The sequence below is a fragment of the Thalassophryne amazonica genome, chromosome 7, assembly GCF_902500255.1.
Source record: "Thalassophryne amazonica chromosome 7, fThaAma1.1, whole genome shotgun sequence".
In the NCBI taxonomy this organism is placed as follows: Eukaryota; Metazoa; Chordata; class Actinopteri; order Batrachoidiformes; family Batrachoididae; genus Thalassophryne; species Thalassophryne amazonica.
The window spans coordinates 73263918-73279018 of record NC_047109.1 but is presented as its reverse complement, the minus strand read 5'-3'; the positions used below and the strand labels follow the sequence as shown (position 1 = coordinate 73279018).

At 39.2% G+C, this 15101-nt stretch overlaps 1 protein-coding gene across 2 annotated transcripts; it reads left to right on the top strand.

Moving 5' to 3' along the window:
- The first annotated feature begins 8694 nt into the window (after positions 1–8694).
- Positions 8695–15062, top strand: ino80e (INO80 complex subunit E). Of its 2 annotated transcripts, XM_034174443.1 has the most exons (8): positions 8695–8755; positions 8922–9004; positions 10391–10461; positions 12013–12065; positions 12165–12246; positions 13814–13934; positions 14238–14336; positions 14720–15062. In XM_034174443.1, exons 1-8 carry the CDS (start codon positions 8728–8730, stop codon positions 14924–14926), a joined length of 744 nt encoding a protein of 247 aa, XP_034030334.1. In that variant the 5' UTR covers positions 8695–8727; the 3' UTR covers positions 14927–15062. The 2 variants fall into 2 exon arrangements, with proteins under 2 accessions (XP_034030334.1, XP_034030336.1); XM_034174445.1 differs by lacking the exon at positions 14238–14336.
- The last annotated feature ends 39 nt before the right edge of the window (positions 15063–15101 follow it).

Sequence of the window (15101 nt, the reverse complement as noted above, 5' to 3'; positions counted from 1 at the left end):
TGATCTGATTTTTTTTCTACAAAATTAAACAATTGAATGAACATCCTCCGAGGCTGGTGATTCCATAATTTTTGCCAGGGGTTGTACCACTGTCTCTTCTCCGTTTGCCACACACACAAGCTCACAGGGGGTCTGGACATTAGTACGTGTGCAGAAGCAGCATCTCTTCAAATGCTCCTCATCTATAATTCATGGTGCTGGAACAAGTGGAGGTGCTGCACTAAGGCTGAGCTGCAACCTCAGTGCACGACACTATGCGGCAGGTGGAGGAGACACTGAAGGATGACAGTAACACACAGGCCTAAAGACTGCTTAACCGCTTAACTTCATGCTTCATTCAGTTCAGATTCACAATGTACTTTTGTATTATATCAACAGATTTACGTATTTACTTTCAAGTTGATTAGACTTTTTCTTTTATTCAAATTATGTTATAATTACACTGGACTCTTATTACTGCCACAGTCTGAGCTAAGGGGGGCTAGGGACATCCAAGACCAAGACATATTCAGTGACTTGTAAATGTTCATGTATCCATCCCCTGATTTGTCTGAAGAGAACTGGCTGCAAAAGTGAGCATTTACTTGTGTGACACGAAAGGGTGCAATTACTTATGCAACCCATTGTTTTGGCTTTTATGTTTTTATTTCATTGATGTCATATTGTAGAGATTAGTTTTTGGGCATCACTTTAGAAATGACTGATTTTTAAAAATAATAATAACGTAGCTTTTATTGTCATTGTACATCTCATACAAACAACAAAATATGCCCTCTGCATTTAACCCATCCTAATTATAATTAGACACAATCCAACCACTAGTAGCAGTGGGCAGCCACAGTCCGGCATCCAATATCCAATTCCAGATGTGGAGACAGAGTTTAAGGTGCAGCTCCATCCAGAGATGGGAGTTGTATTTGTGTTGGCAAACCTCCTGTCCTGTCCACCAATTCTTCCGTGAATTGTTTCTGTAATTTATGTTTGTAGCGTGGCCCAAGCAGAGGGTCACCCCGTTGATTCTGGTGTTTTTCCTTACCACTGTTGCTCTGGGGGTTGGTAAGGTTGGACCTTACCTGTGTGAAGTGCCTTAAGGCAACTCTGTTGTGATTTGGCGCTATATAAAGAAAGTAGAGAAGCTTGAATCTTCGACTGGACTGGGTTGCTTGACGTGAGGATGTTTCGCTTCAAATCGCAGAAGCTTCCTCAGCTAAAATTCTTACTCTGGAAGTCTGACTTCTGTCTGACTCTTGTAGAGAAGAAGAATTTTAGCTGAGGAAGAATTTTAGCTGAGGAAGCTTCTGTGATTTGAAGCGAAACGTCCTCGCGTCAAGCAACCCAGTCCAGTCGAAGATTCAAGCTTCTCTACTATGGAAACCACCTGGACAACTGAGAGCCTACACAGAAACATATAAAGAAAATACATTGAAATTGAATTGAGACTCTGTCTTGTTCAGGGGCAGAGAAAGGAGCAGACCCTAAATAAGCATGTTTTTGATAGATTGTGGGAGGAAATCCCCACAGACACCTGGAGAACATGCAAACTCCACACAGAAAGGGCGGGAAGCGATACCGCAACCTTCTTGCTGTGAGGCATCAGTGCTAACCACTAATCCACCAAGTAATTTGATGTTATTCTAACATTTAGAGATATAATAGGGCAAGGCACAAAATGTTTCTGAGCCACTGACTGACTGAGTCCATTAATCCTACACCTACCCTGTTAATTGCAAATGAATGGAAATGAGTCATTAAAAAAAAGAATTCACTTGCTGAATGCTTTCATTTATGGGAAACAGAGTGCATGCTTGTGGTAATTTGCCTTTTTTTTTTACTATTTGCTGAAAACATGTCCTCCAGTTTTCAGTGGAATGTGGATTAGTGGTTAGCACTGTTGCCTCACAGCAAGAAGTCGCTTCCTGCCTGGTTCTTTCTGTGGGGCGTTTGCCTATTCTCCCTGTGTTTGTGTGGGTTTCCTCCGGGTGCAGGTTAGGTGAATTGGACATTTTAAATTGTCCATAGGTGAGGGTGTGAATGTGTTTGCCTGTCTGTCTATATGTGGCCCTGCGACAGTCTGGAGGCCTGTCTATAGTGTAGCCTGTCTCTTGCTCAGTGACCCCTGGGATAAGCTCCAGCCCCTCAGTCAGTGACACTTATTTGGATCTATACTCAGACATACATATATATATATATATATATATATATATATATATATATATATATATATATACATATATATATATATATATATATATATATATATATATATATATATATATAACCCTCTTTGGTTATTAAAACACATTGTTCAGAAGGCATATGTCACCTGGTTCTCTTTTTATCACCTGATCGAGCCTGTTTGTCGATCAAAAGAGAGTACATCTGTGTGTTCCTAACACTGTTCCATTTATAGTGAATAAGTTATTTGAATGATGGTGAGAAACACAAACCCAACAAACAAATTTACGATTCATGTTGATGATCTGTTTGAAACCTTGACCATAAGGCCTCTGGTTGTCTGTGATAAACCAGGACAAGAAGTCAGTGCTGCAGTCTAACTGTGGCAGAATTTTCAAGATGTTTGATAATTTCCTTTTTTCTGTTGGAACTGTGACATATTTTTGTAATAACTTGTATTTTTGTGGTACCTGTAACATTGTACATCACCAGAAGGTTTTCTGGAAACACTTACAGTATTCTCAATACTATGAAATAAAGTAATGTACATAATGAAAAATGTTATTTACGCCAACAAAGGCAAACATCACAAGATAGTCCACTGTTATCAGGTCATAGATTCCACCTGAAGTAGAATTTGTCCAAATTTACATTACCATTGCAGCTAGATAGGTCAAGATCAAAATGGCCGGGATTGTCATTTAAAACCTGTGGCTGGAGCGCCACCTGGTGGATAAAATGTGTACAGGTTTTCTGTTCAACCATTTCAGTGCCACCAGAATTACGTCACAAAGTGCATTGTGGTCTCAACCATAGACTGTATATATTAACCTGTCCCTACATACAAGAAAATTAATCCGTCATCGTAAAAAAAAAAAAAAAGGTATTTTTTTTATATATAATGCAAATTTTGAGTTTTTTGTTTTATAAAACACACAACAAATATATATGCCACACCGACCTTTTTAAATCTACTTTACAGTTAGCCAGTTGGTAAAAGCAGACCATGTACAATCATACTGATGCATTTTACATAGGAGGCTGTATTTCACTTTCTCATAAGATGACAGTTTAACCATAGTTGTCAGCCATTCATCATAAGGAGGAGGGTTCTTTTTCATCCAGTGTCTTAATAGAATCCTTTTTGCTGTAGTCAGTGCCAGAACAAGCCACCTCTTATCAAAAAGTGAGAAGTGTGAGTCTGGGAGTTCTATTGTGGAGCCTAAAACTGCAAGTCTGGCTGTAATCAATACTTCGAAAATGACTTCCATAATGTTCTTCCACCAGTCTTGAAGAGCAGGGCAGGTCCAGAGAATATTTGGGATAGATAATGGTATTTTTTAAAAAAGTAAAAAGCAAACAACCCCCCCCCAAAAAAACAAACAAACAAACAAAAAAAACAGATCAACGCGAAAAACCTCGATTAGCGGTACTGGCAAGTCTCAGTTTTTAATAAATAAAAAAAGAAGAAAGGCACGCTGTGGTCCCGCCCATGTCTATGATATCGCCCACGGGATATTTTTTCAAGTTTTTTTTATTTATTTTTTTTAGAAATGGCAGTATTACAGTGTGACACAATTCAGTGCAAAGTAAAGTAGTAAAGTAAAGTAGGAAAAAGGAGAGAACAGGATAGGAAGGAAAGGTTATGCTGCCATCTTGGCTAGGGGTTATACAGCTCATTCAACTTTGACAGTGGGTCATACGCATTTGACATACAGTTCATTTGAATACAAAGCATTACAGACTGCTATAGTTTTCAGAGCCTTCCCAGGTAACAATGGAACGTTGCCTGAACGTTACATCAAAGTGGCAGTAACGTTGCATCACAACGTTGTAGGAACGTTCATTTGTAGACTCTCCAGAACGTTCCAGGAATGTTGCCAAGAACGTTACCAACCAACCAACCTAGAACGTTCTCAGGAGGTTGTGACACAACATTGCTGCAACGTTGTTGCAATGTCCCCCAAAACGAAGGAACACTGTGAACATTGCATGAGTCTGTAAATTGCAAGTTTATTACTTTAGAAGTATTATTACAATAGCAATGCATTAAGCCATGGACAAGTTCTCAGTAACTTGATTAGTTCTCATCCGCCCTCCAGTATTATTACAATAGCATTAAGCCAGGGATCAGTTCTCATCCGTGATGTGACCCATGACTAAGGTTTAAAGATTTTGTTGTTATTTTCACTGTGCAATTGTATACACTAGAAAATGAAATGTCTTTTCTCAATCAGTGACTTCAGTGCAATAAAACTTCAATAGAATAATTTACCTTACATAAATAAATAAACAAATAAAATAATACAGTCATAGAAACAGGTAAAATACTCTCCAATCTCTCAGGTACTAAGCCAGGTGACATCATCCAGTATTATTACAGTTACAATAGCATTAAGCCATGGATAAGTTCTCAGTATAAAATGAACTAGAAGGGTCAACGTTAAACAAAAACTGAAGATGTCTCCACCGCCCACCCTTTAAAGCAGCAACATCAGTCCCGGATCCAGACCGGTTTGGACCGATGTAGTTGCATTGGTCAGATTTTTTTACACATTGTTCGTCATCGGTAAAAAAAAAAAAAAACCCTCAAATAATCCTGAACAGTGCCGAACGTGTCCCCGTGGTGAACACAGCTTTTGATTTGTTCCCACAATGGTGGGTGGATCACAAAGGTGGATCAAAACAAACATAGCGTCAGTCCAGTCGAGTTGATGATCATGGCATCCAGGAAAAAAGTTGTGCAAGGAAAATTGGGCACTTATTTCATGTCTCCCCCGCACCTTACAGAGGGGGAGGCATAAGTTCTCAGTATAAAATGAATCACTTCTCATCTGACCCATGACTACTTGTGGCATCATCACTCATGGCACTGCCGTCCATGGCGTCATCATTCACTACACAATGGTCCATGGCATCGGCATCCACATCGTCGCCCATGGCATCATCCACCGCAGCATCTGAGTCAGCATTAACACCGGTACCAATTCTTTCATCCTCCTTCTTTGCCTAAAAAACAAAGAAAACCATTCATAAAAATACTATACAATAACTTCTATAGTGCCAGTCCCCTCAGCACAGTGAAGTTCAAGGGCGCTCAACCAGTCCATGTATTAATATGCAGAATCCTTAATTCAATATCTCAATTTTTACAATTCATATTTTAATTTTTCAGAGGATACTATTCAATGGTTTCAATCCTATCTTTCGAACAGAAAGCAGCGTGTTGTTGTGGATGGTGCCACATCCTCGTATCTCCCTAGTTATTTTGGTCTTCCACAAGGCTCAATATTAGCCCCTCTATTATTCTTTCTGTATAGAAATGATCTCCCCGATGTGTGCTCTGAACTAAATATGCAAATGTATGCAGATGACGCAGTAATCTTGACCCAGGGAAAGAGTGACAAAATATGTGTAGACCTCACAAATGCACTATGTAAAATACACAAATGACTACATAAAAATTGTCTTCTGCTGAACACCAAAAAACTGTATGTATGATGTTCACCAAAAGACCAATTAAGTTAGCCAGATCCCATGTTTTCTTGGAAGGGGAAATCACACTGTAAAGTTCAATCGATCTAATTTTAAACAGATAAGACCGTTTATTACAATAGATGCGGCCAAATCTTACTTACACTTCATGTCACATATAGAGTATTGCATTACAACATGGTCCTTTGCAGGAACAACTGTACTGAAACCAGTAGAACAATTGTACAAAAAAGCCATAAAAATATTGGACAAAAAAAAAAAGATTTCTCATCACCGTCCAATCTTAGAAAAATATAAGCTTTTAAATTTTGAGAATTTCATGCTATTTAAAATGTGTTGTGCTGTGTACAGGTCCCTACACAATTTGGCCCCACTCCCTCTGAGGAACTATATTAATCAATCAATCAATCAATTTTTTTATATAGCGCCAAATCACAACAAACAGTTGCCCCAAGGCGCTTTATATTGCAAGGCAAGGCCATACAATAATTATGTAAAACCCCAACGGTCAAAACGACCCCCTGTGAGCAAGCACTTGGCTACAGTGGGAAGGAAAAACTCCCTTTTAACAGGAAGAAACCTCCAGCAGAACCAGACTCAGGGAGGGGCAGTCTTCTGCTGGGACTGGTTGGGGCTGAGGGAGAGAACCAGGAAAAAGACATGCTGTGGAGGGGAGCAGAGATCGATCACTAATGATTAAATGCAGAGTGGTGCATACAGAGCAAAAAGAGAAAGAAACAGTGCATCATGGGAACCCCCCAGCAGTCTATAGCAGCATAACTAAGGGATGGTTCAGGGTCACCTGATCCAGCCCTAACTATAAGCTTTAGCAAAAAGGAAAGTTTTAAGCCTAATCTTAAAAGTAGAGAGGGTGTCTGTCTCCCTGATCTGAATTGGGAGCTGGTTCCACAGGAGAGGAAACAGGAAACAGGAAAAGTAACAATGAAATTAACACCAGATCCTCCGCTAGGTGTGATTGCGAGGTCAAATTTTGAAAAACTGTCTTTGCTCAAAATGTACTCTCTATTAGGGGCAATAGCACATGGAATACTCTGCCAACGACAATCAGGTTCAGCCCCACATTTGCTTTATTCAAGACACAGCTTAAAACATGGCTGAAAGAAAACCAAACCTGTAATCATTATGAGTTAAAGACATGCGAAAGCAATATACTTTCATATACACGCACACAACAACACATAGGTAAGCTTATGCACACCAGCACTTTACAGAGATACAGCAGCTGTATCGAGCACTTTACTATCGCGACAAAGCACTTTAATTCAGCATCTTATAATAAAACTGACTGTACCTGTACACACCTACAACTGAATTCTACCTCAGTACTTTCCTGCACTTTATATTGAGACAACAGCATTTTAACCCCCATCTTGACCGGAACAGATAACTCCTCCTTTATATGGCTCTGGGTTATATTACAATATGACAGTGTATTATACTGTAAATTATCAATGTTTTTATGCTTGTTAAATGCTCGGTGTTTTATATTTTATGTCTGGAGACTACGGATGGAAATTAGTATTATGCTAAAACTGGCATATTTACGTTAAAGTGTGTGCTATATGTATATATATATATATATATATATATATATGTATGTGTGTGTGTGTACGAGGGCTGTCAAAGTATAGGTCCTTTTTATTTTTTTCAAAAACTATATGGATTTCATTCATATGTTTTTACGTCAGACATGCTTGAACCCTCGTGCGCATGCGTGAGTTTTTCCACGCCTGTCGGTGACATCATCCGCCTGTGAGCACTCCTTGTGGGAGGAGTCGTCCAGCCCCTCGTCAGAATTCCTTTGTCTGAGAAGTTGCTGAGAGACTGGTGCTTTGTTTGATCAAAATTTTTTCTAAACCTGTGAGACACATCGAAGTGGACACGGTTCCAAAAATTAAGCTGGTTTTCGGTGAAAATTTTAACGGCTGATGAGAGATTTTGAGATGATACTGTCGCTTTAAGGAATTCCCACGGAGTGGGACGTCACGCAGCACTCCCAGGCGTCGTCGTCAGCCTGTTTCAAGCTGAAAACCTCCACATTTCAGGCTCTATTGATCCAGGACGTCGTGAGAGAACAGAGAAGTTTCAGAAGAAGTCGGTTTCAGCATTTTATCCGGATATTCCACTGTTAAAGGACATTTTTTTAATGAAAGACGTGCAGACAGGTCCGCGCGTCGGGATGCAGCTGGCGCGGTGCGGCGGCACAGGAAAAACACCTCCGTGTTGATAACCATTTGTAAAATCCAGGCGGCTTTTGATGGCTTTCAGTGGAGTGAGTATATGAGAAATTGTTTAACAGTTGGACATGTTCCAACTTGTCCTTAAGGCTTCCAACAGAGGTGTTTTTCCTGTGGCGGAGCGTCGCGGCGGCTGCGAGCCGACGCTGCAATCCGTCCGCACGTCTTTCATTAAAAAAAATCTCCTATCAATATATAGATTGATATATAGATATAGATTGATAAGGCTGGTGAATTATGTAGTTAATAGAACGTCCCCTCAACGTAAGTACAACGTTCCAAAGAAACGTCCAAAAACTGTAACAACGTTCCTGATGGAAGATGCCAGGAGGTGGACAGAACGTTCCCAATTGTGCAACGAAAATGTAACCTCCCAGCAACGTTGCAAGGACGTTCCGTATTATCATACATTTCAATTGAAATAATGTACTGTGTAAAACCATTGTAAAAAAGAGTGAAACGTGTTTTTTTTTTGAGAATCAACAGTGAATGTGAAATTCGGACATTAAAATCAAAAGGTAAAATCAAAATGAGTTGAACTGGCATTGTATAAATTTATCATTTAACCCAGTCAGTGTAGTTCTGGATGAAGTCACATATAGTCTCTCCCAAAATGCTTTCACAAGGGGACACAGCCAAAACAAATGAACAACCGTTTCAGGAGAGTTCGCACAGAAACTACAGTCAGTTTCGATATATTTACTAAATCTATTTTTAATGTAACATTTTACGGGATAGAACTTCAGAGACACTTCTTTCACCGACGCACAAAAATGACGTCACTGTAGCAAACAAGATCATGTCGCACAGACAGATTCAAGGCAGAGGTTGTGGTTCTTTCAGATAATTATAAAACCATAACGACTTTTGAAAATTTTCAAGAATATTTGTATTTTTTCGTGTATATGTTGGTCGCAGAAACGGCGTAGTTTCTATTGCTTTTTTTTGCGTCTAGCTAACGTGTGTGGGGTTTATTCATTATTTCTCTTTCAGAAATGAACGGCCAAGCCGACGTCGACGTTGACTACAAGCGCAAATACAAAAATCTCAAACGAAAATTAAAGTTTCTTGTCTACGTGAGTATCCACCCTGCATCAGCTAAGCTTTGAAGTTCACATACTACATTAGGGCTCATCAGCACATTTTAACACCCTGATACAGGTTTTCAAACCAAAGTTCACTGCATTAGTTAGATAAAAATTGGAATAGGGACAGATCATATGGATCCCACATTTTAAGAAAGTACAAAGAAGCTGGAATCATTCCAACAGAGTACAACAAAGTAAGTGCAGGAATGAAAGGATTTGTCGTCTTGTAGACATTAATTGTTGGGTTACCAGCTCTACCAGACATAATCAAAGCATGTGAGGCCTTATCTGAAATATATGATTAATTAATCACCTTAATCTTAGTCATCCCAGTCAGGACTAAGTGGACAAAAATAATTAAAAAATATCAGGAACATGCATTAATATAGGATCTGGGGAAACATACCTAAGAAATAGTTAACTGCTGGAATAACCTTCCGGAACATGTTATTGCTTTTCTAGATGTGACACCAGTCCATCAGAAATTATTTCTGCAACCGTTGCTGGTTGCCATTTGTAGCTGGGTTGACTGAGACAATACAGATGATGTGTCTTCTTGAAGGACACAGATAGCTAGCCAAAAGCACACAGCTGAAATCAAACAGATATATTACTATATACTGGTAGTGCACCTCATATCCCACAGCATAAAAAGTCCATAAATGATGGGGTGATAATCCCCTAAAATTTAACACAGAATCTTAACAGGGGGTAGCATATTACACATCTCTTGAACTAAGATAAAATAATCCTTTACTAGTCCCATGACAGGGAACTTTACAATGTTACAGCAGCACAGGAACAGTCACAGAACAACAGTGCAAGTATGCAAAAAAATAAGAAGAAAAATAATTACCAAAATAAAAAGTCAAGTTTTGTGTGGAGTAACAATATATACAGTAGAATAGTTTACACTATACGCTTGTATACAAGCAGAAAGAATGTTTCCTAATATTGCATGAGTGTTCAAGTGATATTATACACAAGTGTACAAGTATTATTGAAAAGAATATGTAGTGTTATTGCAAATGGCTGAAAGATGGCTAAATGACATTTAATATTTGCCATTGCTATTGGTACGGTACCATATGAAAACCTGATTTGCTATTAGTATGGCATCCATTGTTATTTAAACTATCCAACATGATGGTCCATGCAAAAACCTAACGCTGACCTAAGCTCTATCCTTAAATTTTGATCTTGAAATTCATCAAGTGCCTCTTGTGAAGTTTCAATACCATGAGACAGAGCAACACCTCTTTATCTCCTGATAATCATGGCAGTTTCTTATTGGATGGTGCACAAAGTGGTGGAATATGGTACCATATCTATAGCCACTTTGTTTAATATTTATTTTGGTTTATGTCGTTTCAGGAACAGGAATGCTTTCAGGAGGAGCTGAGAAGAGCGCAGAGAAAACTTCTCAAAGTTTCTCGGGACAAAAGGTGAGGTCAGTATGTTTGCACAGTCAGAGGCTTACTTTAAAATTATATTACAGTGTATTTACTAATAAGATGCCAGTAGTGAAATCTGCAACCTTATCCTCTTTTCACAGTATAAAAGTAACATAATTTGATTACTTTCAGACATTTTTACATTATCTCTTGATGCCAAAGCCACAGAAAGACAAGAAAATGTCCATAAGATGAGTTTAACATGTATATGTCGCGGACATGAACAAGCGAAGCTCTTCAGCATCTCACCATGTCATTGAGGTCTTTCTGCTTCTGGTTTGCCCCCCCCCCCCCCCCCCCCCCCACACACACACACACACACACACACCACACTTTAAGCATTTTCTTTATTTGTATCTCATATGCCTGGAAAAGGGTCCTCACCAAGTAATTTAGTTTCTTCAAACTTTTTTTGTTCAGTAAATGCTTCTGGGGAGCATATGCATGGCTAAAAATCTTAAACTTCTTGGGTGGGCTTCGCTCCCCAGACCCCCAAATATGGCCCTCTTAACCCCTTGCCACTTTAAGTATTTTTTTATGTTGATGAAAATTCATATTCTAATTTTTCAGCTACTTCACAGTATGGCCAAATTAGCTGAACTTTCAGGTCTTCCTTTTAAGAATAACCTCCTCTACACCACTTCATCAGGAAGCTGTATTTTATATTTTTAAATAAATTTATACGAAATTGTAGAGATTTGCTATCAGTTTGAGTTTAAGGAAGATCATTTTAGACATTAGAAAATGTCTGTTTACTCACCAATATAACTAGGAATCCGTGGTTCAGGCAATGTGTTCAAATTCAAAACTGGGTCAAACATTTTTCTTCTACTAAGGTGGATTAGAACTTTTTTTGTGGAGCACAGCACCAACTACTGTACAGGAGGGACCTAGCAGTCAGTATGTATCACTGATTTAAAAATGGCTCTTTTCAACCTCTTTTCGACGTGCCGTGACATGTCAATCTTCCGTGTGGCACCTGGGGTGTCCAGTCAGATTTCAGGGGCGTTCAGTGCAACCCAGCTACACACCCATGCCAGGAAGTGTTCAGCATTTGACATTTCCTGTTTCACTGTGGTCTCAAAATTTAGCACTTCCTGTTTCAGTCTCAACTTCCCACTGAATTTCTGTGAGATCCCACAAGATCTCGTTTATTGTCAAACCAGGAAAGTGTTCAACATTGACTTTTTTTTTATTATTTAATGTTACAAACAAAAAGTTACACAGAAAACTTACAGAGGATTAAATACAACAGCAAAAACAACATATCAAAGAATATGTTCATTAAAAAAAAATCAAAACCAGGTGGGAATTATTTAAAAAAAAAAAAAACTTTCCAAAGTTAAACACATTTGACATTTCCTGTTTCACTTTCACTTATAAGAAAACACAAAAAATATAGGCTTGAGTCTCCCATGTGCCTTCTGGTAAACTTCAGCTGAAATTTCACATCTTTTTAAGAAAATCCTCCTCCTCCCAGATTTAAGCCTGCATCTTAGCTTACATTTTGGTTGAGTAAATAACACATCACTTGTTTTCTAGCTTCCTCCTGGACAGACTGCTACAATATGAGAGGATAGATGAGGACTCATCAGGTAGTTATGTCTTCATCATTAATCTCCTGTGCTTGCATGTGCTTTATATTTGTTGTCACCAGTCTCACTGACTGATGATTTTTTTTTCACATCTTCTAGATTCAGATGCAACTGTTTCCTCAGACACCAGTGAAGTAGAAGGCCTCAGGGAAAGGGACAGAGAACGAGATGGAGCAAAGAAGTAAGTTGGAAATTTTCGCAGATTTCCGAGGTTAGACCCACTGACCCCCTTTTATCCCCTGTCTGTCATGGGCAGATTACCATTTAAAAGCCCTCAGGGAGCAAGTAATTTTCATGTACTTCACCCTTGAACTATTGCTATGTCTTGTATGTCACTGAGAAAATGGGATGTTTGTTTGAAATTTAAGATCATAGTCATGTTGGGGTTTTTCTGTTTGCCTGAACCCCACCTGGTAATTTTATGTGGTGAACGAACTCAATAACTGAGACTGAGATGGACTTCAAAAAACAGATGTTCTATTGAGATAGTTGCATGAGCTGAGAACAGAGTTAACTAAGACAGTGCTGGCGTCTTCCAGAAGCAAACGTCACATGCACCATTGCAACAGAAGAGCCCCCACATTAGGGCTGAGCTGTTCTTATTCCTGCAATTGACCTGCCCCCAGGTGGGCAGTCGTTTCCCTGCCGTTGTGTATCAGTAGGACTATGTGATTGGCTGCAATAATGGTGCATCGGTGTGGTAAGCAGGTGACGTGATTGTGTTGTTTGTTCAAGCAGCATGTGTTATATCAAACCTTTGTGATGAACTTGTTTGTGTCAGCGTGATAAGCAATAACGGACCATTCCATCAGGTTCCCCAGTTTGTCCCAGACAGATATGAAGCACTTGTTTTTATCAGTTAGACTGTGCGCAGAGCAGCTAGGTTAAATCCAGTTTGTAACATTAAGTGATCTGATGACATTTGGGCATGCGTCATTGATTGCATGCCAAGCAGTCAGGTGAAATCCACCTCGTAACATTAAGTGGTTTGAGGACATTTGGGTGTGCGTCATGGAACATTCCGACATTCACTTAGGTCCATATGTGTTTGGTCATTGACAGACTATTTTTCACTGTATGTTACAGAATACTGGATCTGAAAATAAATAGCTAATATGAGATTGTAATGCAGACTGTCAGCTTTAACCCTCAAGTGACCAAGCTATTTTAGCAACTAATATGACTGAGTGGGGTTTTTTATGACCCCATTGACTTTATATTCTTAATATCTTATTTTAGCACATATTTTATATTTTATCTTAGCATTATATATTGCTTTCTGCTTAATGTTGCACCATTATATCAAAGCAAATTCCTAGTCTGTGAATCCTGTTCATTGGCAATGGCAATAAACTTCTTCTGATTCTGATTCTGATATTGGAATACTTCTGTATAAATTATTGTTTTAGGGTTCTTCATATTTATTTCACTCTCTAATATATTTATCCATCATCCTTTTCATCCGCACTCCTGGCATCAAAAATCAGTCTCAGTCCTTGTGCAGCTATAAATTTTGCTATTCTAGTTCTGTTGGCCATGCTTCCCTACAAAACAGTAAAATATAATGATTAGAGTTGGCAAATTATAGTACCATCTGAAGCTATAATACAATTCGAGGAATTCTAAGATTTTTCGTAGAATGACATCGCTAAGAGCTACTTTTAGCCTTAGGCTGCTTTGTGAATACAGGCCCTGAGGGCTTCTAGTGTGCATTCGGTAACCTCTTATTACTTGTTTCCTCTTCTCAGGCGACGGAGTAGTCCTGGAGTGTGTCTGCCTTCATCCTCATCATCTTCCCATCTTTCCCTTTTGTCCCGTCCTGGTGTACATCCTCTGCAGTCGTCAGGCTCCGGATCCTACCTCAACACAGTGAGTGTTCTGTTTTTTTTTTCATATCTTGGTCTCGCCCATAACAGCAACATCGCTGTCACTCTGACATTCTCATCGCTAAACATAACCCCTTGTTTTTGATTTGTCACAATATCATTTGATTATCATTTTATTCATGAGTGTATTTTATCTTTGTTTTCTTTTCTGGGTTATGATTGCTTCGGTGTCCTTGCATCTTTCATTCTGTATATGTTTTTGTGTATGTTGCGTCTTGTAAACTGCCTATGCATGTGTGCTTGTGTGGTCAATTGTCAAATCGGAGCATGCGTGTGTGTCGGGCAGATGCCCTTCCCACCAGAGTATTTGGCTCCTCCCGCTGAGCGAATGAAGAAAGAGAGAAAAACAAAGACTGCAAAAAACAAGAGAGAGACACCAGGGAAGGTGAGAGTAGAAGATGAGAAAATAAGATTCTCTGAGAATATAATAGAGATATCTGAACATTTAAGAACATGCAGTGTTCTGTCCAGCCAATTTATAGTCCTGGTGGGTTTCCTCACGCTGTGTGTCATGCAGACACGTTTTACCAAAACAGCTTTAGCATTTGTCTGACCATTAATCGAAAGCAGCCTGAAATAAATTCATTCTCAGGACACTGATATAGTTAAAAAAAGTCATACTACCTTGTAATCTGCTGATCTTTTAGATTTTGGACATGCTGCACATTTTGTTTTTTGCCATCCATCCATGGCCTTTCTTCTCCCTCCACCTTATTTATCATCCCTAACTTTTTTTTTTTTTTGCGTCTTAATCTGAAATTCTCTCAGGTTGTTGCTGCAATGAGTTCAAATTACTCTTCAGCCCCCACGACCACTCCTGTGGCCGGTGGACCCTTTAGCTGGGTTCCTAGACAAATGCTGAGCGGAGATGCTGCTGAGGAAGAGGGGGAGAGCGACGCTGACAGCGACAGAGGAGATGAAGATAGGGGAGAGGGAGACGAAGCTGAACTTGTCATTGATATCCCTAATGAGTGAGCATCTGGTTGTAAGCGGCTATTCAGATCCTCAAACACAAGACTGCACGTCCCAGTCCATGTTTAACTAAAGGCAACCATAGCTCCCCCTTGTGGTATTGTGTACAATTGTAACGTCATTCCCTCAAAATGTCAAAGATCATGTTAGCAACTATAATTAGGAACAAAAGTACAAT

Bases quoted from the DNA above. Each gene is read 5' to 3' on its own strand.
- ino80e (XM_034174443.1), top strand. From the start codon at position 8,728: ATGTCGCACAGACAGATTCAAGGCAGAG. The intron at 12,066-12,164 runs GTAGTTATGTCT...CACATCTTCTAG, and splicing joins GATAGATGAGGACTCATCAG to ATTCAGATGCAACTGTTTCC. The intron at 12,247-13,813 runs GTAAGTTGGAAA...TCCTCTTCTCAG, and splicing joins GAACGAGATGGAGCAAAGAA to GCGACGGAGTAGTCCTGGAG.